At 45.9% G+C, this 25,339-nt stretch overlaps 1 protein-coding gene across 9 annotated transcripts in view; it reads left to right on the top strand.

The window, feature by feature from the left end:
- Positions 1–25,339, top strand: part of ANKS1B (ankyrin repeat and sterile alpha motif domain containing 1B) — an 823,383-nt gene that overhangs the window by 264,451 nt on the left and 533,593 nt on the right. For all 9 annotated transcript variants that reach the window (XM_075933985.1, XM_075933942.1, XM_075933974.1 and 6 more), the window contains one exon: positions 18,046–18,182. In XM_075933985.1, coding sequence (XP_075790100.1) covers positions 18,046–18,182 — 137 coding nt within the window. The remainder of the gene's footprint in view (positions 1–18,045; positions 18,183–25,339) is intronic.

The following is a 25,339-nucleotide window of genomic DNA, read 5'->3' as shown; positions in this document are numbered from 1 at the left end:
GTTTAAACCCATTACTTCTTTTTCTATCCTCAGAGGCCAAGATGAACAAGTTTTCTCCCTCTTCCTTATGACACCCTTTTAGATATCTGAAAACTGTATCATGTCCCCCCTCAATCTTCTCTGTTCTAAACTAAACAAACCCAATTCCATTTTTCAGAAAAAACTATGCAAATTGCACTCTACAATTTGTGTAACTTTTTCCGATTTGCTTTTCCAGAAGCGGCTATTCTGCCATTTCGCCCCATCTACATGGGGCTAAGTGGTGGAAAAGCCTACTCTTTCAGAGGAGCCCCTATTCCTTGTAGAACTAGGTATACAGGGCTCCCCAAAAGAGTGCATTTGCTCATCTGCAAAAAAAAGTGGAAGAGCAAACTCATTTTCTGGATGCAACAGAGTTGTTCCTGGATACCTCTGGTCTGTGATCTCTTTGAGGAAACTATAAGATCCACTAATTTAAACACTTCATGTGATAATGTTTAGAAGACTCTAAGTTTCACATATGGAAGTTGTAGTCTTTTAGTTTCCGTGGTTTGGGTTGAAGGACATAAAAAATTCTGAAGACCTAAAGCTTAAGAAATTTGATGAGAGTACAGCTGTATTATGTTTAATGTACATTTACTAATCTGGTAGAGAAGGTTTATATGGACTATTTTTTCCTTGGCTTATCTAAAAAGAAATAGAAAAAAGACTAACAAAAATTGCAGGAAAAATATTAAAACAGAATTAAAATGGTAAACATAAATCATTTACTTATGAAAAAAATCTTACTGTGATGTTAATTATAAAAAATTTGTATATTTAGATAGGTAATGAGTACATCCACAGATGCTTTAGATATTATTTTTACATGTGCTATAAACACTCATGCTTTAACATCATAAACCAACAAACAGCAGTATTTCTTTCACCTTCCTTTGAAACATCTGGTCATGGCCAATGTCAGAGAGAGAATACTGAGCTAGATGAACCACTAGTTTGACAATTTTTATGTTGCCATGAAATTCATAGTACAGAAACAACAAATTACGTTAACAGTGACCGTGTATTAATGGCCAGTGCTCTGTGTACAATAACTCCTAACACTTAACTGATATACAGTAAACTTCCGATAATCCGGCACCTTTAGGACCCAGGGGGTGCCGGATTATCAAATATGCCGGACTATCAGAAGGGGGGGCTATGAGGGGTCTGGAGTGGGGTGGGAGGGGATGCCACCCCAGACCCCTCATAGCCCCCCCCTTACGATAGTCTGGCTCTGCCCCAAGTGTCCCTGATTCAGCTGCTGCTGGTCAGTTTCAGCAGCAGCTGAATCAGGGATGCCTGCAATAGAGCAGCTAGGGTGCTGCCGGGTTGGTTCCGCAGTGCCAAGGGGCAGCGCTACGGCACCAACCTAGCAGCACTCCAGCTGCTCTTGGGGTCGCCTGAGACAGAGCAGCTGTGGTACTGCCCGGTTGGTCCCGTAGCGCTGCCCCTCCGGGCTGCGGGACCAACCTGGCAGCACCCCAGCTGCTCTGCCCCGGGCTTCCTGGAATCAGCCGCTGATCTGTTTCAGCAGCGGCTGAATCGGGGACCCCTGGGGCAGAGCAGGTGGGGTCCTGCCGGGTTGGTCCCTCAGCGTCGTTCTTTGGTGCTGCGGAACCAACCCAGCAGCACTCCAGCTGCTCTGCCCCAGCCGTCCCCAAGAGCAGCTGGGGTGCTGCCAGGTTGGTCCCGCAGCCCCGAGGGGCAGTGCTACGAGACCAACCCGGCAGCACCCCAGCTGCTCTGCTCCCGGCTTCCCCGATTCAGCTGCTGGTCAGTTTCAGCAGCAGCTGAATGGGGGAAGCCAGTCCGGCTGCCCCCGCACTTCCGGGTTCCTGATGGTGCCGGACCATCAGGAGTCCCGGAGCATTGGATGCCGGACTAATGGAGTTTTACTGTACCAATGTACCACAATACCTCTTATGCTTTTTTATATGGAACGCAAAATCTCACTATAAATACTTATAACATACAAAAATATTACAATTGTGGTAATAAGGTTTTAAAGTCAAGAATGAAAATTCAAAATTAAGGTAGCCAAAACACAACTATCGTGATTATCTTAACCTTAACCAATAGATACCTGACTTTGAAACACTTGCTTGTTATTAAATTTCATCCTTATTTTAGAACCTTCATGTTTCCAAATGTTTGGTTTATTTTAGAGTAGAAATGTTTTTAGAAGGGGGCTGGAGCGCATGACCTGTGAGGAGAAACTGAGGGATTTGGGTTTGTTTAGTCTGCAGAAGAGAAGAGTGAGGGGGGATTTGATAGCAGTCTTCAACTTCCTGAAGAGAGGTTCCAAAGAGGACAGAGAAAGGCTGTTCACAGTAGTGACAGATGGCAGAACAAGGAGCTATGGTCTCAAGTTATAGTGGGAGAGATCTAGGTTGGATAGTAGGAAAAACTATTTCCATAGGAGAGTGGTGAAGTACTGGAATGGGTTACCTAGGGAGGTGGTGGACTCTCCATCCTTAGAGGTTTTTAAGTCTCGGCTTGACAAAGCCCTGGCTGGGTTGATTTAGTTGGGATTGGTCCTGCCTTGGGCAGGGGGCTGGACTTGATGACCTCCTGAGGTCTCTTCGAAGTCTATGATTCTATGACTGATACTTGCAGGGGTAGTGGAACAATTTTTATAGTAGAGGACTGAGAGCCATTGAATCAAACTTTAAACTAGGTTTATAATTGAAACCCACTTCACACCAGGGTACTGCAACACACTTCTAGCATGCCTAATTCCAACATCTACACATACTAGTGAACACAGACAATAAAGGTTGTACTTATGTAATGTCTGGAAACTGCACTAAACATCAGACTAGATATAGGCGAATATTTAAGACTGTTACTTTGAACACTGCTGAAGTTTGGTGATTACCAAGAGCAGTCTCTGGAGGTTACTATCAACTCTGTTAAAGTGGATTAGGGTGGTTTACTCAGATGACATATCTCTGGTTGCATTCTGAAATGGACTGCAAATAAAGCACATCACATCAGTCATCAACTAATGTTCTGCCAGTGCTTTCAGAAAAACAAAGTTTGTCTATGCACTTTGCAAAATATTATACTATATACTGAGTACAATTCAATGTCCCAGTAGTGCTCGCACAGAAGTAAATGGGAATTTTGCTATTAACATAAATATGAGTACAATCAGCCCCCAGTAACATCCTAGAATATTCTTTTTGAGAAAAGGTTTATGATTTATAATGAATTGCTGACATAATCAAGTGTATATAACCACATTCTGTAATATTTATCTTCTAGAAACCTAACAATTAGACTAGAATAATGAGACAAAGAAAATGTGAAAGGGTATGAAATGTCTGTCATAGACCTTGCAAACATGCCATGTCAAACAATGTAAATATGCAAAAGCCAGTGCTAAATGCTCATAATTTTGAGTCCCCCCCCCCCCCCCCAAATATAGGATAAATAACTGTAGCATTTCTTTTGGGCATCTACAGCTTGCAGAGGCAGAGTGCCAGATTATTCAGGAAATAGGGCAAATGACCAGTCATCGCTCATCAGTATTTAATGAGAGGTCTTTCCAAACCATTGTCTGGCAGTACTAGAGTTATGCAAATTTGAAACAATTGCAAGGTTTATTTTTACCGGGAGTGAAAAGAGGAAATAAAAAGTTAATAATCAGAACCAAACTCTCACAGATGATAACATAAACAACTACTAGCCTCCCTGCTGCCACTGGGATGCACTTCACCAGTAATTAATTTCAAACACTATCTCAAAATAGCTACCAGATCCAATACCAAGCTAGTTATAGCTACAGGAGCTTTCAACAGAACAGTTTCAGCTATATATTTACTAACCAATTTACAACAATGCTAATTCAGGTTTTTATATATAATATATACAACATAACGAGTTCAAGAGAATAAATGCATACAGTTTAACACAGCTCTTCTTCCCACATATCAAATTCAGCTGCTCACTGATTCCATGCCTGAGTCTTCAGAGTGCTCCTTTTGCATTTTCTCTATTAATATTTGATGTCTTCAGATCTTAAAATATGTAATTTGTCCCTTCTTTAATTCTGAATTTTATACCCTGGAGTATAAAAGCTATATCATGATGGGTGGAGGTGAAGATTCACATATGGGGTTCTCCTAACGAAGGGCAGCTTTTAAGTCTGAAGCTAAAAAAAGATGGAATCTGCCAGGATGGCATACTCAATCAGTGAAACTCCCACCATTTGGGGAACTACTCTGCCCAATGTGGGACCTGTACTTGCTAGCTCCAGCATCTTCAGTGGCTTGGGCCACTGTGCCTCCATTCCAAGATGCTAACTGTTCTTGGAAACAGCAGTCTGCCTTGCCCAGTGGATCCCAAGGGATAAATCAAGCTGATGTCATATGATACTCTCACTTTTTTTTCAGGTACAACAAATGTTTAAACACACCTATGTTTGAGTGCAGAAATCTGTTTTCTTTAATCACTAATGCACTGAAGTCATCATTTTACTAATGTTTGCTTTGTAGATTATGTGCAATTCATTATTGAAGGGATTGGTTTCATTTTAGCATTCACTGTGCTTTGCCAATGACTTAATAAAATGCAGCTTGAACCTCTCTAGTTCAGCACCCTGGAGTCTTGACTGATGCTGGACCAGAGAATTTACCAAACCATAGCAGAACAGTATCGTCTAGTAGCATTACTAATACTTCCATTGCTTACTAGGCTCTTAGAAGATATTTAGGGTTAAATCAGCACAGAACACTGAGAGTCAGGACTGATGGCTTTAAACAAACTTTATGGGACCATAGCAAAGTTGTCCACACTCATGATAAATGAACATCCAGCTAACTAAAATCATGCTGGACCATGGATGTTGCCAGACTAGATAGTGCTAGACTAGAGAGGTTCAACCTGTTGTGGTAAATTTTGTACTCAGTTCCGATAACACTGTACATATAATTGTGTTGAAAATCATTAAGATGAAAGTCTGTGATAAATTCGTCAGAACTAGTGTAGTTATTTTTTAATTGTAATTAAAACAAACACATGAATCCCTTTGTCCTGCAACATGCTATTTAATAGCTAAATCTAAAATTCAGATGAGACCTAAAATATAGACAAAACATATAGGCCTAGATTCACCAATACATTATAGTTGTTTACCCTAGTGACAGTTCCAACAAAACAGTTGGAAACCTACTTGTGACAGACCCGCGAGGGTCCACACAGCCAGCGGGGAGGCCCCGCCCCTCCCGGAGGCAGAGAAGGCAAGCCGGTGCTGCATCCAGCCAGGGCAACCCCGGCCTCCGGCGTAGTAGGGCCAGGGATGAGCGGGGGAGCGGCGCGGCCCTGCCGCATGGGAAGAGGGGCCAAGCCACACCAGCGCTCCCTGGCGCGAGGCCGGGAGAGCGTAAGAGCCAGCGAACACCGGGCGGCTCAGGGCACGGGGCCTCCGCCGCGCCACTCCTTGAAATGCTCCTTGAAAAGCGGCAGGACCGGAGGCAAAAGAGGGACGCTTGGAGGAAGCGGCCCCGGCCTGGCGGAGAGAGGGAGGACCTGCCTCCGTGCTGGAGGAAACAGCGTGGGATCCGCGGGCCACTGGACCACCCAGGAGGACCAGAGACAGACCAAGCGGGGGTAAGGACCCGTGGCAGTTCCCCGGGCCAGATCTTCCGGGAGGGGGAAAGGAAGCAGCCCGGAAAGGTGTGCCTTTGGTGCCTGTGCATGGAGGAGTTGTGGGAGTAACCCCGTCCGTCTTGCAAGGTGAGCACCGCACCCTGCACTTAGGGCCCCGGGCTGGGACCTGGAGGTGAGGGCGGGTCTGGGTTCCCCTTCCCCCATGCCTACCCCTATCCTAGGGGTTCACGACACCCCAGCCAGCCAGAACCTCACCACAGACCCTGCACACGTTGGCTGGACCCCACCCGAGCACAGGCTAGATGGGAGGGCCGGGGCCTCCAACATAACCCCTTCCCCAAGGGGATTTACAGGTTTGCTGAGCCCCTCCTCCCGACTCAGGGGAGAGAGATCGCACCCAAGGGACCTGTTCCAAAGGACAGAGGACCCCAAGACCCAGACTCTAGTTAGGCGGTGGGTCCGCTGAACCCCCCCTTCCAGGCCGAAGGGGGTGGTCGCACCCTTAATACCCGTCACACTACTACAGTGAAACTTTTGTTATCTGGCACTCTGTTAACCAGAAAACTTTGTTAACCGGCATTGCTCCTAGACACAATACTGTCACATCTTCAGGAGCACAGGCCTAGCTTGGATTACCATGACTGGCTTAAACAATTTTTTATTTAAAAAGTACTAGTCATCTTTAACTCAAAATAGAAATGTGAGACCAACTGCCTCACACTACAAAACTACCAATATTAAAAACTTGAGTATTATTGTCCATTGGTTTTTCCTAGGTTGATGGGACCCTCAGATAACTGGAATTTTTAGATAACCGGAACGCCCCAATCTCCAAGTGTGCTGGATAACACAGGTTTTAGCCTACCAGCTTAGCCATATCTATATCTGTTTTGTGTCACCAAAGTAACTCACCAATTTATCTGGCCCCAACATGCTATGTTTAAAAACATCAGTACAAAGTTGTGGAGATTACTTGATTTTAGCAATATTATTTGTCAAATACTTATTGAGTTGGTCAGGTATATTCAGGAATTCAAGTACAACATTGTGTTTTTAAAAAGCCTCACTTTCTGCTTGGTACTGGTATACTTGTTGCCTGCTTAATAATAATAATTAACAATATAATAAGGAATATATGAGGGCAAAACTGTCATTTGGTTGTCTTGAAACACTTTGCAAAGGTGATAATGACTTTCTGGGTCAGGAGATTGTCAGTGTATAGTTGTTCCCCCAAGTGTATGGATATTGGGATGAAAATAAAAAACTGCTGGTCTATAATTACATTGATACTTTGAGCACGGCTGTTCCTACAGTACATTTTCTTCCTTCTAATATTGTAGTACATAAAAGGACACAAACATAAAAATTTGAATCTGCAAAAAAGAGCCACAGATGTCCGCTTCTACGGCCACAGATATTATGCTGATATTTGCGAATTTGCAGAGCTCTAGTTGTAAGGTCTGGTTCTGAATTGCACGATTTCTTAATCATTCTAATTAAACCATTAATGCGTTGATGTTTCCTTTTCATATGTGACACTGCATAGTTACATCATGTATATTTCCAGGCAAGCTATTTTTGATTCTTTTGCTTTTGCTTTTTATAACTGGGAACAAATGTAAGTTTTCCTAGATATAAGCAACCTTAGTAGGAGTAAACACTAAGCAGTCACTGCCAGGCACATGTACTAGTAAAAATAAGTACAAATAAATAAGTTCCATCCTTGGTTAGACCTTTGGACATAGTGGCCAAGATTTTCAAAAGATTGAGTGCCTATAGTGCAGCGCTTAAAGTACTTAAGAATATGAGAGCTGGTGAATATTTAGCATGGGTGGGTGAAGCTGCTGTTTGGGGAAGCAAGCCTATGGCCTTGCTTATACTCCACCCTTGCTTTACCCAGACCATGTCCCCACTCTGCTCAGGCTCCCCTCTCCCTTACTATCTTTGTCTTTTCTTCCATCCCACACTCTGCTCACCCCTTCCAGGCAAATCCCTGATCCCAAATGTAGCAAATAATTGAAAAAAACCCACTTTTCTAAAACTTCTTTCCAAAGAGAATGGAGCATGTTTTCCACTCCATGCCAGATTGTGAATACTGTTCATGCAGAAAGTACCAAATTATATGCCTGAAATTTGTGAATAAAAAAAGTCAGTCACAGGTTTTTTTGATATACCCTTTAGTTTGTCAGAGATTTATTGGTAGTCAGGCAAGTCAGCTGTCCTGCTGAATACAACATTAAATATTATTCAATACATGATGCATCCTTTCTCTTTTTTACACTTTCTTAATCAGTATTTCTTTGGTGATTTGATATTTTAAATGTGCTCCTTAGCCTTCATAAAGGACTCATTCTAGATTACTACATAGTTAACAGTCTGAAACATTATTTTAAATTAGTCAGAGTGGTTTAATGTGCTCATGACAAACTTCATTGCTTTTAGACAAAGAGAATACTAATTTATTGTGTGGGATCTGCATAACAATAGACATGTTGATGAAATTTCAGCATATATTTAAGTTAAAATATGTTTTCAAAGATTTTAGACATAAAGAATTTAATATTTTAGTAAGATACTGATTTTGGTGGAATATTCCCTTAAAACTAGTTTCATCAAAAAGTTAGACGTAAAAAAAGGTAACTCATTTGCTCAACTATCTGGAAGAAAAGGAATGTTGTCTCTTAAGGACTCTCTTGAATGGGAGGAGGAGGGACTGGGGTGAAAGGAAAGTAGGGATGGATAGAAAGAACAGACACACTTTGGAAGCAAGTTTTGTACAATAGTAATTAAAATTAAAATGTGTATTTTAGATCAAGGTGGTATTTTGAATAATTTATTTAAAAAACTATATGTCCGAAGATACAAGCATTTCAGGCTAAAGCTGGAAACTCAGATTGTGCATCTAAAAATCTATGCAAGGATTTTTAAAGAGATGTGGTTTTATAAACTTCAGCAATGAAGAGAGAGCGACAGACAAGATTGAGGAAGAGGTGGAAGGGATATTGGTGCACGGGATGAAAATTAACAACTTGAGGTTCACAGATGATGTAGTTATCGAGGAAGATGAAGAGAAGCTAGTGAGAATGGTGCAGGTGCTAAATGACGAAGGGAAGCAGTATGGACTGATTATGAGTATTGATATAACGAAGACAATGATATTTGGAGATAAGGAAATAGGAAGGAAAATCAGTGTAGATGGGATTGAACTAGAGAACACAGAGAAGTTCACCTATTTGGGGAGCAATATGACGTATGATCTAGACTGTAAGAAGGAAATAGTGACTAGAATAGCAAAAGCAAGAGTGAATTTGAAGGCGAGGGATAAGATCTAGAAAAGTAAAGTGATTAGCTTAGAAATTAAGCTGAGCATCTTGAAAACGTGTATTTAGCAGTATATTTTATGGATGGGACACATGGGTGATAACGAAACGTTCAAAGAGAAGGATATTAGCATTCGAGAGGAGTTGTTATAGAAAGATCCTGAGAATAGGATGGACGCAAGAGGTCACCAATGAGGAATTATATAGGAAGATACAGCCAAAAGAAAATCTACTGCAGAAGGTTATACAACAGAAGTTACAGCTATTCGAACATATCTGTAGAATGAACAAAGAGTGAAAAGTTAAGATCCTGGAATTTGGCATAATGGATGGTCTGAATAGGAGAGGCAGACCCCCCAGAGAATGGGTAGATGATATAGTAGATTGGTGTAGAGCTAGTCTACAGAAACTAAGCCACTCCACACTTTGGACAGGGAAAGATGGAAGGAAATGGTGAGGGAAGCATCGGATACCAACGGGTGTTGAGCCCAATGTTGTTGATGATGATGAATAAACTAATGGAATATTTAAAGCAAATTTTAAGCTAAGATCCTGTAGACGTGGAAATGCACAAGGGGTTTTGACAGTAAATTCAGGGTTCTCACATGCCTATTAAAGGGCTTCATTATCACTTAATGGCTTTTCCCAGGTTCAGCATTGTGCTAATGGGTTTGGCAAGCTGGAAGGCTTTTTACTTTTAAGTTAAGATCCACTTCAGGGGAAGATAAACTTAAAAAACAACAAATGGTCTGGTAGCACTTTATAGACAAACAAAACATGTTCGTCTACAAAGTGCTACCAGACCATTTGTTGTTTTTTAAGTTTATCCTAGAAAGACTAACTCGGCTACTCCCTGAAGCTTCAGGGGAAGAGTCACCAATCTACAACAGCCTGCTATGGGAATGCTCAGGAATGGTCAGAATAGAGATAGATAGAGGGGAGAGTTTAAGCAATAAAACCAAGGGCAGGCATTGCCTCTTCTTGCATCTTATATTCACCTACCCATGGTACAGTAAACTTCCGATAATCCGGCACCTTTAGGACCCGGATTATCAGATATGCCGGACTATCAGAAGGGGGGGGGGCTATGACGGGTCTGAGGTGGGGTGGGGGGATGCTACCCCAGACCCCCTCATAGCCCTCCCTTCTGATAGTCCGGCTCTGCCCCAGGAGTCCCCGATTCAGCCGCTGCTGGTCAGTTTCAGCAGCGGCTGAATCGGGGGCGCCTGCAGCAGAGCAGCTGGGGTGCTGCTGGGTTGGTCCGGTAGCGCCGACCCTTGGCGCAGCGAGACCAACCTGTCAGCACCCCAGCTGCTCTTGGGGACGCCTGGGGCAGAGCAGCTGTGGTGCTGATGGGTTGGTCCCGCAGCACCGCTCCTCGGCGCTACTGGACCAACCCAGTAGCACCCCAGCTGCTCTGCCCCAAGTGTCCCCAAGTCAGCTGCTGCTGAAACTTATCAGCGGCTGACTCCAGAAAGCCAGAGGCAGAGCTGCTCTGCCCCGGGCTTCCTGGAGTCAGCCCTGGTCAGTTTCAGCAGCGGCTGAATCGGGACGCCTGGGACAGAGCAGCTGGGGCGCTGCTGGGTTGGTCTGGTAGCGCCAAACCTCGGCGCTGCGGGGACCAACCCAGCAGCACCCCAGCTGCTCTGTCCCAGGTGTACCCAAGTCAGCTGCTGCTGAAACTGACCAGCGGCTGATTCCAGGAGCACTCCAGCTGTTCTGCCCCCTGCTTCCCGGATTCAGCGCTGGTCAGTTTTAGCAGCAGCTGAATCGGGGAAGCTGGGGGCAGAGCAGCTCCAATGGTCCGGCTGCCCAGAGCACTTCCGGGTTCCTGATGGTGCCGGACCATCGGAGTTTTACTGTACTTAGTATTTGTGAAAATAAAGCACAATTTATGTATGTACCTTACTATGAACATAGAACCGCAACTGCAGGCACCCATTTTGGCTCCCAAGAAACATCCAGCTTGAGGAGTACAGGATCTTTTGAAAAAGGGTTTTTTGGGGGGGGGGTTGTTGTTTTTTTTTTTTTTTTTTTAAAGAACTGTGTCTAGACACCGGTTTCACTTTTGAAATACTCTTTTTTGAAAGAACGCTGTGACGCGATTATGCAAATGAAGCACGGGATATTTAAATCCCTGCTTCATTTGCACTTTCAATCTGCCTAATTTACATCCCTCTCTCAAAAGAGGGATGTATTTTAGACATAGCCTTAGACTTCTGTAACATTTAAGGTTGCAGAGACATTCTGCTTTAAAAAAAGCACTATTTAAAAATCAGTGTAATTCATATTAAATGAAAATCAGTGTAATTCATATTAAAAACTGGTTAACTGAGACTATGTCTACACTGCAATCTTTTTCCAGAAAAAGCTGTGCAAATTGTGAACTGCAATTTGCGTAACTTTTCCCACTTTTTTTTTGGAAGAGGTTTTTCTGACATTTGGCCCATCTACACTGGCATGGCACTGAGCCAGAAATGGCTTCCATACCACCCTTCCTATGACAGTTGGCGTGTTGGAGTAGGAAGAGAACATGACTGGAGCATGGATTATCCACTGGGGATTACTGGAATTCATGCTTGGGGACCATTGGCAGCTGATGCATGCTAGAACAGTCCCTAGATTACTATAACTTTTCCTGGAACTGGCAGAGAATCAGAGACCAATAACTAGCTTACTGTCAGTCTGGTCTCCAATTGCCAGCCCACTTGCCACTGGATGCAGCAGAGTATGACCCTACTATTTCAAGACTAAATTGCTTCCTTTTGTCCTAAATTGCTGCACAAAAATGCATATCATTCTGAATGCATTTACAGTTAGGGCTATCTTAAAAAAATACTACCTTCAAAGAGGTTTTGGTCCTATTCCCAGCAAAGAACCTAAGAGCACAAGAATGTTAGCATAAGCCCAAAGTTCCGTCTAGCCCAGTATATTGTCTTCTGACAGTAGTCAATTCCACATGCCCCAGAGGGAATGAATATAACAGGGAATCAAGTGGTCCCTCTTATCACCCATTCCCAGCTTCTGGCAAACAGAGGCTAGGGATAAATATAAAAAGCAACAAATAGACTAGTAGCACTTTAAAGGCTAATAAAACATGTAGATGGTATCATGAGCTTTCATGGGCACATCCCACTTCTTCAGATGACTGGAGTGTTGGATGTCCAGAACTAAGAACAAATGGGAAAAGGGGGCAGAAGGAAAAAAAAATTGGAGGGGGGAGGAGGGAGAAAAAGAGGCAGTGGGTAGATAAGTTTAAAAGGGAAAGCCATTCTGTAACAGGAAAAACTGAAAAACAACAGATAGTCTATTAGCACCTTAAAGACTAGACAGTTAAAAGAAGCTGATAAGAACCATTAGTTTGCACTTGGAGAGGAAGAGTACTAACAACAGGTTCATAATAGAGATGTAGCCATGTTAGTCTGGTCTTACTGAAACAAAAGACAGGACTATGCAGCACTTTAAAGACTAATAGTTAGTCTTTAAAGTGCTGCATAGTCTTGTCTTTTGTAAGAACAGATTCTACACAGACATCAAGAACCACTGGCACCTTCATTGTTTGTTTGGTTGATAATGTCCTAGCCATCCAATATCACTATTTAAACCAGGGGTTTCCAAACTTTTTGACATGGGGACCAGTAAATCCATTCATGAGCTTCTGGAGGACCAGTAACATTAATTTGCATATTTGCATATTCATATGCATAAGCAAATGTTTCTGGTCCTCCCAAAGCCCCCAGTGCCAGCTCTAGCAAAGCTTTTGATATGGTCAGCCACAATATTCTTGCCAGCAAGTTAAAGGAATATGGGTTGGATAAATAGACTGTAAGATGGACAGAAAACTGGCTAGATCAGGGTTTCCCAAACTTTTTACTTTAGTTGGAACCTGGTTTTTTTTTTTCAGTACTGTTTTTTGCAGCCCAAAAATATAAACATATATTAAAAAAAGAATGAAAAATTAATAAATTGTCAGTGTTTCACGCGCCTGGGCCAGGACTTGGGGACCCAGCACCACACAGGTACTCGGGGAGGCGGGAGCAGGAGCAGACTGGGGGTAGGGTATCTGGCTAGGAGGGAGGGTGCAAGGAGGGGTAGAGTTGCCAGGTGTCTGGTTTTGTACCGGACAGTCTAGTATTTGAGGTTTCTGTCCGGGAAACAAATTGAGAAAATACCAGACATATAAAATGTCTGGTATTTTCTCATTAGGTAAGTTTTATTATTATTAGGTGTATCAGTTTGTAATTGCAAACTGCCTGGCTGGTAGATGTGCTCATGCTGCGTGAGTGTGTCTATCAGCCAGACAGTTTGCAACTACTCGAGGGGTGTGTGTGTGTGGGGGTGGGGGGCAGCCCCGATTCGCTCCCCCCAACCCGTTGCCCCTCCAGCCAGCCCCACTTCCCCCCCCCCCCGACCAGCCAGTTCTCCCCTTCCAATCTCCCCCAGCTAGCTCTGCTGCCTGTGTCCAGCCCTGCTTCCGGCGGCTGGTTCTCCCCTCCTCCCCCCATCTTCCCTGGCCAGCCCTGCTACCCCCGATCTCGCGCCCCCTGGCAGCCCTGCTTCCCCTGACCCCCTCCCAGCCAGTGGGTTCTTCCCTGCTTCTCTTCCCTATCTCCCCCGGGCAGCACTGCTGCCCCAGTCCAGCCTTGCTTCTGGCGGCCGGTTCTCATCTCTCTACCCCTTCCGCTGGCCGGCCGGTCCCCCCCCCCCCAATCTCCTTGGCCAGCCCTATTGCCCCCATCCAGCACTGCTTCCAGTGGAAGGTTCTCCCCTCCTCTTCCTCCTTCCGACCTCCCCCGGCCAGCCCCGCTGCTCCCAAGCCTCCCTCCCCCAGCCCTGCTTCCAGGTGGCTAGTTCCCCCACCCACCCACACTTCTTCCAGGCCCGGCCCGCTCTGCTCCCCTCGCAGCCAGTCCCCCCTTCCATCCCCATCTGAGATCAAGAGTTCATTTGTTTTAACTCACCCTGTAACCCTAGCTATGCCTCTGCCAGGAGCCCGGAATATCTGGCTGCAGACTCTGCCTAGCCTGGCCGAGGGCTTGGGGGAACCAGTGCCATATGGGCACTCTGGGAGCCTGGAACACCCCGGCAGCCATGCTGAGGCTGGGTATTTTTTTCCTACGGCCCAGTAGCGGGCCGCGGCCCATAGTTTGGGAAACACTGATTTAAACCATTTGCATGACCATTACATTTGTGAATGAAGTGGAGTTCCAATCCTTCTCTGTATTTGGCTTGTGGAATTGGTCTGTAACAAAACAGCAACTTGGAGATCCCTTAATGAGTGTCCAGGTAGATTAAAGTGTTCCCCAACAGGTTTTTGTGTGTTCCCTTTTCGGATATCTGATTCGTGTGCATTAATTCTTTCCTGCAGGGATTGTCCAGTTTGTCCAATATATATTGCAGTGGGGCATTGCTGGCATAGATCACATTACTGGATATGCAGATAAATGAGCCTCTGATTTGGTGGCTGTTGTGGTTGGGTCCAGTGATAAATTCGCTTGTGAAGATATGTGGGCAAAGTTGGCACCAGGGCTGATTTCAGGGTTGGGTTCCTGGATACTTATGATGTAACTGTGTTGCAGGGTTACTGGAAAAAAAATTGTTTCGGATTGAGGGATTGTGTGTAAGCGAGAATAGGCCTTTCCCCCAAGGCTTCTGAGAATGAAGGATCATTTTCCAAGATAGGTTATAGGTTGTGGATAATGCGCTAGAGGGGTTTAAGTTGTGGGCTGTAGATAATGACAAGTGGAATTCTGTTGTTTTCTCTTTTGGGTCTGTCTTGAAGTAGTTCATGTCTGGATACTTTTTTGGCTCTGTCAATCTGTTTTTTCACTTCTCCAGGTGGGTATTTCAGTTTTAGGAATACTCTATATAGATCCTTTAGGTGTTTGTCTTTGTCTGTAGGATCGGAGCAAATCCGGTTGTATCTTAGGACTTGGCTCTATACAATAGATGGATGTCATTCCTGCCCATCTTGCCTAATAGCTATGGATGGACCTATCCTCCATGAATTTATGTAATTCTTTTTTGAACCCTGTTCAAGTCCTGGTCTTCACAACATCCATTGGCAAGGATTTCCACAGGTTGACTGTGCGTTGTGTGAAGAATTACTTCTGCTTGTTTGTTTTGAATCTGCTGCCTATACATTTCATTTGGTGACCCCTAGTTCTTGTGTTATGGGAACAAGTAAATAATTTTTCTTTATTTACTTTCTCCAAACCAGTCTTGGTATTATAGACCTTTATTATATCACCCTTAGTCTCCTCTTTTCTAAGATGGAAAGTTACAGTTTTATTAATCTTTCCTCATATGGCAGCTATTTCAAGACCCTAATAATTTTTGTTGCCCTTCTTTGCCTTTTTCCAATACCAAGATATATTTTCTGAGATAAGGTGACCACATTTGTACACAGTATTCAAGATCTGGGCATCCCATGGTTTTATATAGAAGCTATTTTAATAAGAAGATATTCCCTGTCTTGTTCTCTATCCCTTTTAAAATTATTTCTAACATTCTGTTTGCTTTTTGACTGTTGCTGAACATTGAGTGGATGTTTTCAGAGAAGTAGCCACAATGACTCCAAGATCTCTCTCTTTAGTGGTAATGCCTAATTTAGTCCCCATCATTTTATATGTGTAGTTGCGATTATATTTTTCAATATGCATTACTTTGCATATAAAAACATTAACATTCATCTGCCACTTTGTTGCCCTCTCACCTAGCTTCATGAGATTATTTTGAAGCTCTTCATAGTCTGCTTTGGATTTAACTATCTGGAGCAGTTTAGTATCTCATAATTTTGCCACCTCGCTGTTTATCCCTCTCTCCAGATCATTTATGAATATGTTGAATATATTGAAAGTGAAGCAAAGTAGAGCATTATAATTATGCAATAATTTATATTACAAAAGAAAATTAATTCAAGGCTTTTTATTATTAATGAAATTGCATCCCATATACTTAAACTAGCTAATCCCTTTGCTATAGTTGAATTAGTAATGATTCTGTCTCTGATGGAAAAACCCATGTGGTACATCATTTCTTGTCATCTGATGGTAGATCATAAAGTAAAAATAAAAAGCTGTTAGTAATAAGGGCATTGATTATAAGAAACAGCCACATAATGATGCTTTATTCCCTTGGGAAAGGACAGCTGTTCTGAAATGTTGAGCTGTTGGGTTTTTCAGCGTGGTTAATTGAAATGTATTGTAAAATAGAGGGTCTAAAACTCATGGCCCACCGGCTATTCATGGTCCAAGCAGTTCCACAATCTGGCCCGCACACAGCAGTTGACACGAGCCCCTGTGACCCATGGAGGTATCTTTACTCTTCTCCCAAGTACAGCCCATGCTCTGCCCCTACTCTCCCATTGCACTCCTTTCCTAAAGCCTCCTCCCCTGAGTGAGGTGACCTTTGGAATTACCAGAGCCCTGTGGTGGCAGGAGCTGTGGGAAAGTGGAACAATGCAGTGGTCTTGGCTCTGCTCCACTACCATCTCCCAGGCCAGCCCGCTCACTGTGCTTCGCTGTGCTGGTGGGAAGTGGAACGCTCCAGCTCCAATGCAGGCTGGCTTGGGAGATGATGGCAGAGCAGAGCAGAGCAGGCTGCTGCATAGCTCCACTTCTCCGTACCTCCTGCAGCTGCCTAGGGTCTCAAAGGGTACCCTGAGTTTGGGGGACCATCCCATCCATAGGACGGATAGGGTGGTCACACCAAAGCATCCTATGGATAGGATGGATCTGCACACATCTCCCCTGGGCCACAGGATATGCCAGTAGTGATGCAGAGCTAGCAGCCCAAAGCTGCTCTACCTCCGCTACCCTACCTGTGATGGCACTGTGGGTCCCGGCAGGCAGGAGTAATTAAATCATCTGGTGGCAGCAAATGGGGCTGGGGATGCATGGGAGAAAGTTCATGCGTCTGGGAGGTGTATGTGTGTTGGAGTTAAAACATGTGGAGACCCCCTCTCGCCCAAGAGCTCTGCCAGCGAGGGGTGCCTGCTGGGCCAGTCGGAGGATTTGAGGACTGGCACTGGTGGTAAGGTAAATTGAGTTTGAGATTCCTGATGTAGAACTTAGAATGCAAGAATGTAAGATATTTTGATAAACACAGTGGAGCCTGATTCTTATCTACACTATGTGTTCAATGTATGCTGCTCTGGCATATTCGAAGTGGGAATACTTACACATTTGATAACTTTTGCATGACTTTGCATGACTACAGGGGTGTAAAGTGATTTTTAAAGGAAGTGAGGAATCAGAGTCAGGTCCTACCAAGTGCATAGGTTTTACATATACTGCAGCTCTGAAAATTGCTTTTCACTGCTCTGTTCCTGTAAAATGGATTTTAAGTAGGGGTTAATTACATTTATTTTCACTTAAAACTTTAAGACCCCTATATACTGCCAGAGCAAGGTAAGGGGGCTTTAGTGTAATTAAGAATCTGGTCCTATATGTTGTTAGCTTCTAAGAAATGCACTATTGCATCTCTCCCCTACTCCTCTTAATCGTATTCAAACCTTGATACGTGTGTTTTCAGAGTTGTGTTTGTAACAACTAACATATCCTAATTCATAGGAGCATATAGGCCTCAGTGCAATGTAGCATTTAGTCATTTACTTAATTTTAAGCATACAAGTAGTTACACTGACTCCTGTGGGATTGCACAAATGCTTTAAATTAGGCACATGTTTAAGTACTTTGCAGAATTGCTGCCTTAATGGTTTTATTATAGCAAAGCTGACCACAAAAAGCAATATGACCTGTAGTTGATATTTAGCCTTAGATTATTCTGATTATAAATGTAGTAATAGGAACCATAACAAGTAATTCAGAAAAATGAATTAAACAATAATTTTCATTTTGTGTGCACTAATATTTAGGTACCATAGGGGGTGATATATACCAGCTTAAATGGAAATAAAACATATTAAAATATAGGATAAATATGCAGTATTTTCTTCACTATCTATGCTCAATAATGAGAATTCTTCAAACTTAAAATATTTTTCTGTTTTCAAAAGTATTTTCTGATTTTAAAAGACATATGCTCTACTAGTATAATAGCTTCATCAAAATGCTATTTTTATTCACAGATAATGCTCCTCAGGTAGCAATTACTGCACCAGGAACTAGTAACCATAGAAACAGCTCAACAGGCCCAACACCTGACTGTTCTCCTCCATCACCAGACACTGCGCTTAAAAATATAGTAAAAGTTATACGCCCTCAGGTAGGTAATCAGAATAAACTCTCGTTAATTGTTTCTGACTCTGTGAACAATTGACCATGTGTGTGTACTTAGATGTATGTATGCATGTACTGTGTCTCTAATAAGGACTTTTGAATATATAAATGCAGATAATTAAAAAATGGTGAAACAGAGAAAACCAAAACAATTTCTAAAAACAACTTCTGTACTCAGAAAAGCATCATATATATATAGTAGCCCATTGTCTGTGAGTCTGTAATGCTGATGTACACAGCCACGCCCCCTGGCCGTGTACGTCAGCGCCCCGCCCCCCTTCCTCTGTGGCGGTTTGGCCAGCCCCATGGCCCCCCAGACCCTTCCCTCGCCAGTGCTGCTTCCCTCCTCCCTTCCTCCGGGCCCCCCATCCTCTCCTCCAGCCCCACAGCCCCCAAACCCTCCCAGCTCTGCTTTCCACTTCCCTTCCAGCCAGCCCCGCCCCCTTCCCCTCCCTGCGTGGCTCCCGCCCCCCTTCCCCTCCCTCCGTGGCACGCTGTGGCGCTCCTGCCGGGCCCAGCTGGGCAACTGCTCAGCTGGGCCCAGCTGGGAAGCCGCTCAGCTGGGCCCAGCTGAGCGGTGCATTGTGCCACAGAGGGAGGGGAAGGAGGGCGGGGCGCCACGCAGAGAGGAGAAGGGAGGGCAGAGCTGGCCAGAAGGAGGGCGTGAAGCAGAGCTGGGGGAGGATTGGGGGCTGTAGGGCTGGAGAGGAGTATGGGGGGGGCCAGAGGAAGCAGGGAGGGAAGCAGTGTTGGCGGGGGGGGGAGGTAGAGGGTGTCTGGGGGGCCGTGGGGCTGGCCAGCAGGAAGAGGGAGCGGGAAGCAGAGCTGGGGGGGGATCGGGGGCCGTGGGGCTGGACGGGAGGAGGGAGGCGGGAAGCAAACCTGGCAGGGTGGGGGGCGCCCCCCTTCCTCCTCCCGCCGTGGCGCTGAGTAGTGTGCCCCCAGCCAGGACGCCGCGGGAGAGGGGACGGGGAGGGTGGAGATGTAGGGAGCCCCACCCCCTGGCCGTGGATGACACCGCCCTCTTCCCCTCTCACTGTGGCACTCAGCTGAGTGCTGTGCCCCTCAGCCGGGCCGCCAGGGGAGCCTGCAGCTCAAGGGGCTGTTTGGGCTCCCCTGGCGTGGGAGGGGAAGGGAGGGAGGTGACATACACAGCCCCGCCCCCTGGCTGTGTACGTCACCGCCCCACCCCCCTCTCTCGCGGCAGCCCGGCTGGGCAGGCAGCACTCAGCCAAGCGCCACGGCGGGAGGGAAGGGGAGAGACGGAGGGGAGAGAGAGGCAGGAGGAGGAGGAGAAGAGAAAGGAAGCGTGAGAGGCAGGAGGGGAGAAGAGAAAGTAAGAGACGGAGAGAGAGGCAGGAGGCGGAGGAGAGCTGAGAGAGAGGGGAGGAAGTAGGAGGAAGAGAGATAGAGAGACAGAGCAAGAGCACTCAGGAAAGAAGACCTGAAAATCCTGTCTTATGACGAGCTAATTGGCTAGTTATACATAGTTACACATGGGGAAATTAGAACCTCTGGTATTATGATCAGAGAGATGTACAAGGGAATTACACAACTTTTTCTTGTTACAGAATAATGACAAATAAAACATTTGTCTAATGCTAGTGCTATATTTGGCTGCCATTAGTTTTCCTCCAAGTGTTTGTTTTCTTTTCATCCTTTTTCCAGGCCTCCTTCCTCTAATATACTTTTCTCCACTTGATTTTATAACTTTCTATATATTTTTTATTTTACTGTATCTTATATTATTGTTGAGTCTACATAACGTTACACTTTTCCACATATTTCTAATTCTGTATATTATTATAGACTCTAAACATCTTCCAGTAGGACATTAAGCAATATGACTAACATCTGTCTCAAGTTATTAGTTTTTTTTCTCATCCTCGTTACAGGAAGACAAGCATATGCATTGATGTGTCTTGTTTTGATAGTTTTGATTTTTGTTGTTGTTGTTATAGTTCCGTTACAGAAGGCAAAGTCAAAGAAATGTCATATTTCGAGTAGAAGGTGATGAGCTTTGTGATAGATTTTTAGTTCCTGGAGAATTCACCCCACAGTCTAGGATCAGCCCCCCCCCCCCAATTTGATCTCCCACATGATTAAACTTTGCACTTATTGTAAATAATTCTGTTGTACCAGAGAGTAAAGTTGTGGAGTAAAGTCTCCATCCCATACCTTTAGATAGCCTAGATCTGGGCTCAGGCCATAGAGTGCCATGAAAATAAGGACCTAGACTTGAATTTGATTCAACAATCCAGCAGAGGCCCAAGACTTCATGACAAGATATATTGTCAGATTGCTAGAGTCCATCTAAGGGTATGTCTACACAGCAAAGGTATTTCAAAATAACTTTTCTAGTGTCTACACAGCCAAACCACTATTTCGAAATTAATTCAAAATAGCGGAGCACTTATTTCAAATGTGGTAAAACTCATTCCACGAAGAAGAACGCCAAATTCGAAATAGCTAAATCGAAATAAGTGCTGTGTAGATGCTTATTTTGAAATAGGGGGCCTCCAGCCCTTCCCAGGGTGCCCTGATGGCCACTCTGGGCACAACCAGGAAAACTTCTCTCCCTCCCCCCTTCTCTGGAGCCCTTAAAGGGGTAGAGTCTGGCCACAACGCATGTGCCAACTCCAGGCCTGCCAGTCCAGAGCCAGCAGTCACTGCACCTGACCCAGTGGCCCCAAAACATGAGCCAGCAAGCCACCGGCAGCCAGCCCTTCACCACTCCCCAGGACCAGTCTCCCAGCTCCCAGGAGCCTACCAGGGGCCACAAAAGGTGGGCACCTTCCTGGTCATGTGGCAATCGTGAACCTGATTGAGGTTTGGGGGGAGGCCTCCAATGTCCATGATCTCCGCACTAGATGCAGGAACGTGGCCATCTATAGGAGGATGGCTGACAGCCTGGTCACCAAAGGCCACATGCACACCTAGAAGCAGGTGCGTATGAAAATCAAAGAGCTGCAGCAGGCCTACGCTAGGGCCACAGGGGGCAGCTCCCAACCAGGGGCAGACCCACATACCTGCCCCTATTTCAACACTTTGGACCACATCCTGGGGGGTGGGACGGTTTGTGCCCCCCAGGTGGTCATCAACTCTGGGGCAGAGAGCCCCGACCAGGGCATCGAGGAGGAGGAGGAGGAGAGCCAGGGGACAGAGGAGGCCATTAACATCACCCAGATGAGCCAGGACTTCCAAGCTGCCCCAGCGGACCTGTTGCCGGTGTTATCTCAGGCCAGGGAGGCAACAACATGTGAGTGCCATCACTGTCCCCTTATGCGGGGAGGGGGGATGGAAATGAGGGACTGCGTGTGTGGGCCTTGCTGTCCACAGATCATGCAGCAACCTGTGCATGTGCGACCATGTGCCATGCCACCCCTGGGCATGTGGTCCCAGCTGGCTGCCACTCAGGGGCCTTACCCTGTTAGCCACATACATGTGTGAGGAGGCATGACATTCTCCTGGCTCCAGGGTGGGACACAGCAGGACGCCCTCCCTCCACAAGGCCACTCTACACAGAGGCAGGGGACATCTCCCCCGCTCCTCCACTATATACACCACAGGGGCATGGGTGTAGTCTCAAAACAGCTCCCACTCCCAGGGATAGCAGGAAGTTCCAAATATAGCCTGTGTGCAAGCGCATCGGCTCTGATGGTGCAGGGAATGGTCATCCTCACCTTGCAGAGGGGGGCTGGGCTTCACCCACTGTGTCCCCAGGGATAACTGACCACTTCTCTTGTTTTTCCACAGCCGCACTAGCTGCGTGTGCAGGGTGCACCACCCCACCCGGGACATGCTCCTGCACCCAAGGGCTCTTCAGGCTCACCCATGCAATGGAGGGGTACCAACAGCAGCACCTGGGTGCACTGCGAACCCTGCACCGCACCCTCTAGCACTGGGTGCAAGAAGACTGAAGCTCCAACGGGAGCAGCTTGCCCAGGGCCATGCCATTTGCCAGCACCTGCAAACCCTGGTGCAGAGCGTGCTGCCTCCTGCCGCTTCAGCACCTGCTCCTTCCCCAGCTACCGCTGCTCTTCCCACTCCTTCTCCCCCTCCCGCTTCTCCCTCCACCTCCTCTCCACCCTCCATCCCCTCCCCATTCCCCTGGGGACGCCGAGGTCCCCGCACCCGCGATGCTGGAAGACAGTTGACCCGGCGAGACCCCCAACCGTGAGTCCTGAGCTTTCCCTCCCCCTTCTTCTCCTTGCTTCCCCCTTCCAGCTCCCTCCTTCCAGGTTTCCTCCTCCCCCTCCTCCCTCTCTCTCCCTTCTCCCGCCTCCTTTCCCCAGTCTCACCAGAGTTTCGTTCCTCCCTCCCATTTTGTTAAATAAAGAGAGTTTATATTTATGAAAATATGTGTATTTTATTTTAAACCAGGAAGGGAGTTAGAGAGGAGTAAGTAGAAGGACGTGAGAGAGGAAAGAGGCACAAGCCCCCAGTGGGGCACACCAAGGAGACTGTTGGTGCTCCTCAAGGTGGAAGCTCTCCCACAGGGCCTCCTGGATACTGACAGACCCCCGATGGACCTCCCAGATGGCAGCCTGCAGCAAATGCAGCCAGGCTCACAGAAATGCATCCAAGGGAAGCACCAGAGTGCCCAGGGATAGTTCTGGCTCCATATTGCAGAGTGCTGTGATGTCCCGAGTGAGGGCAACCAAAGTACACCGGAAAAAAAATGCTTTGCTGTCCCTCATCAAGGTAGACAAGCAAGTAGGGAAACCTGAGAACTGGCTGTCTGAGGGGGGCAGGGAGGAAAGGTCTTTAAGCACAGACCTCAGTTAGCCTCAGGCAGCAGCCCCACACAGTAAGTCCTGACCTGGTGCCGTGCCGTAAGTGGTTCCAGCCAGCCTTAAATGCGATTCAGAGTCCACTCAGTGTGGATGTGCTATTTTGAAATAGCAAAATGCTATTTCAAAATGCATTTTGTGTGTAGACGCATTATTTCAAAATATCTTATTTCGAATTAACTATTTTGAAATAAGATATTTCGAAATAACGCTGTAGTGTAGACATACCCTAAGAGATGACACAAGCCTGAATAACTGACTACCTGTAATCAGACACCGGTATGGAGTCTCCTAACCAACTGCTGCATCAGTGAGGAACCCAGATTATTCTTAAACTGTGGGCTGAATTGATTAATTGTGACTTGGTACCTTCAACCAAAGGAGACTGTGCCATGGCTACAGACTTTACAACATGTTTCCCTCTGTCCACCAGCATCACTTTTTTTTTCTTGCCGCAGTTCAGCTTCAGACAGCTGCTCTATGTCCATGAGCTGATGTCATCCAAACATTGGTCCATCCTGATGGTAGTGGCGTGGTTGTAGTGGTGAAAGGTAGATCTGTGTGTCATCTGCATATTGCTTCCACTTCAGTTGTCTGACCAGTTCACTTTGTAGCTAACCATAGATGTTGAAACAAACTAGAGAGATATTTTATCCTTGTGGGACTCCACCGTGAGGATCTAGAGGCAGCTGTACAGTTTCCCATCAGTATTCCAGGACTGACTCAAACCATTTAAACACATTTCCCTGCACCTTAGCCATCTCTCACATGAGAACAGAATCTCATGGTTCACAGTGTCAAATCCTGGAGCTAGGTCTAAAAAAATGAGAATGGATGTTTGCTCTCCATCTATTAACAGCTAGAAATCACCCATTAGTGCCACTGTCACAGTTCCATGTTCTGGCCTGAATCCAGGCTAACCTATGTATAGAATATTAGCTTCTTGGCCTTTATTGACTATTCCCAGTTGTCTCCTTCTTTTTCTATGTTTGTAGGCCCTTTGTCTTTTCCCCTCTACATCATAGTACAGATTGGACATCCCTTGTCTGGCACCCTCCGGACCTGACCAGTCCCAAATGAGGGAATTTGCTGAATCGGGAGGTTCCCTGCCACCGGCCTTCCAAGACATTGCCCCTCCCTCCTGTTGGCTCTGCTGCAGCCCTGCTGTTGCAGGGCTTTGGGGTTGGCTTTGGCCTGCTTCTGCCAGCTGGCTAGGGTTCTCCAGGGACGGAGCTCCCCAGCTGCCATGGACCTGCTTCTGTCCCACCTTGCTGGGGCTCCCCAGAGATTGGGGCTCTATGGCTGCCTTGCTTCTGTCCCACCTGGCTGGGGCTCCCCAGAGATTGGGGCTCTGTGGCTGCCTTGCTTCTGTCCCACCTGGCTGGGGCTTCCCAAGGATGGTGTTTGATGGATGCCACACTTCTGTCCCACTTGGCCAGGGCTTCCCAAGGATGGGGATACATGGCTACCTCACTGGGTCTGAGCTCCATGGCTGCCCAGCTGTTGCTGCACCCAACCAGGACTTCCCATGGGTGGGGCTCCATGGCTGTCCCACTGCTGCCACACTGGGTTGGGATTCCATGGCTGCTCTGCCATGCTGTGCCCAGCTGGGGCTCTCTGGGGTGGGGCTTGCCAATCCCAACGGTAGTGTTCTTCCGCTGCTGGACTCCCGACCAGCTCTCACTCCCGAGCACTGGGGCTCTCTGGTCCAGCAACATGCCAGACCATGGATGTTGCCAGACCAGAGAGTCCTGGATTTAGGAGGTTCATTCAACCTGTTAGAGTACCTTTTTTTTTTTAAGTTGTTTTTTCTAGTAGTAGGCACACAGACAGTCATTGGAAATATTCTTGGAACAAATTGTTGTGTGATAGTTCATTGAAAATAGCATTTAAAAATCTGTTTTCATCATGATATTGCCAACAGATGGACCCAGAACATTGAATGGTGATGTTCTTGTGCTAGTTCATCTTGAATAGAGTTCATAGGGACTCAGGGAAGGAGATGTCTGGATTTAAATCAGAATCATTCACCCACTCTCAGTAAATATAATATCAGCACTGCTCTTATCCTACTGCAGTAGAAAAGCTGCTCTTTCAGTACATGAGTTTATGATCAGAACTTCACCATTCTTGTTATATGGATAGTCAAAATAACTTAGACATGACATTTAGGTATCCTTTTTGCTATGTAGAACACTTGAATAGTAGAAAGTATGTAACATATTGGTCAGTGTGTTTTATGTGTCTGCCTCTGTGCTCAATCCATTAGGGATATATGTGTGTTACAGCTCACTGCTCCCCTTCCCATATGATCCCTACCTGCTATCTTCCCCCCTCCCACTATACACAC

This window comes from Pelodiscus sinensis, chromosome 1 (assembly GCF_049634645.1).
Source record: "Pelodiscus sinensis isolate JC-2024 chromosome 1, ASM4963464v1, whole genome shotgun sequence".
Lineage (NCBI taxonomy): Eukaryota > Metazoa > Chordata > Testudines > Trionychidae > Pelodiscus > Pelodiscus sinensis.
The sequence above is the reverse complement of the archived record's forward strand: the minus strand, read 5'-3'. Positions and strand labels throughout refer to the sequence as shown.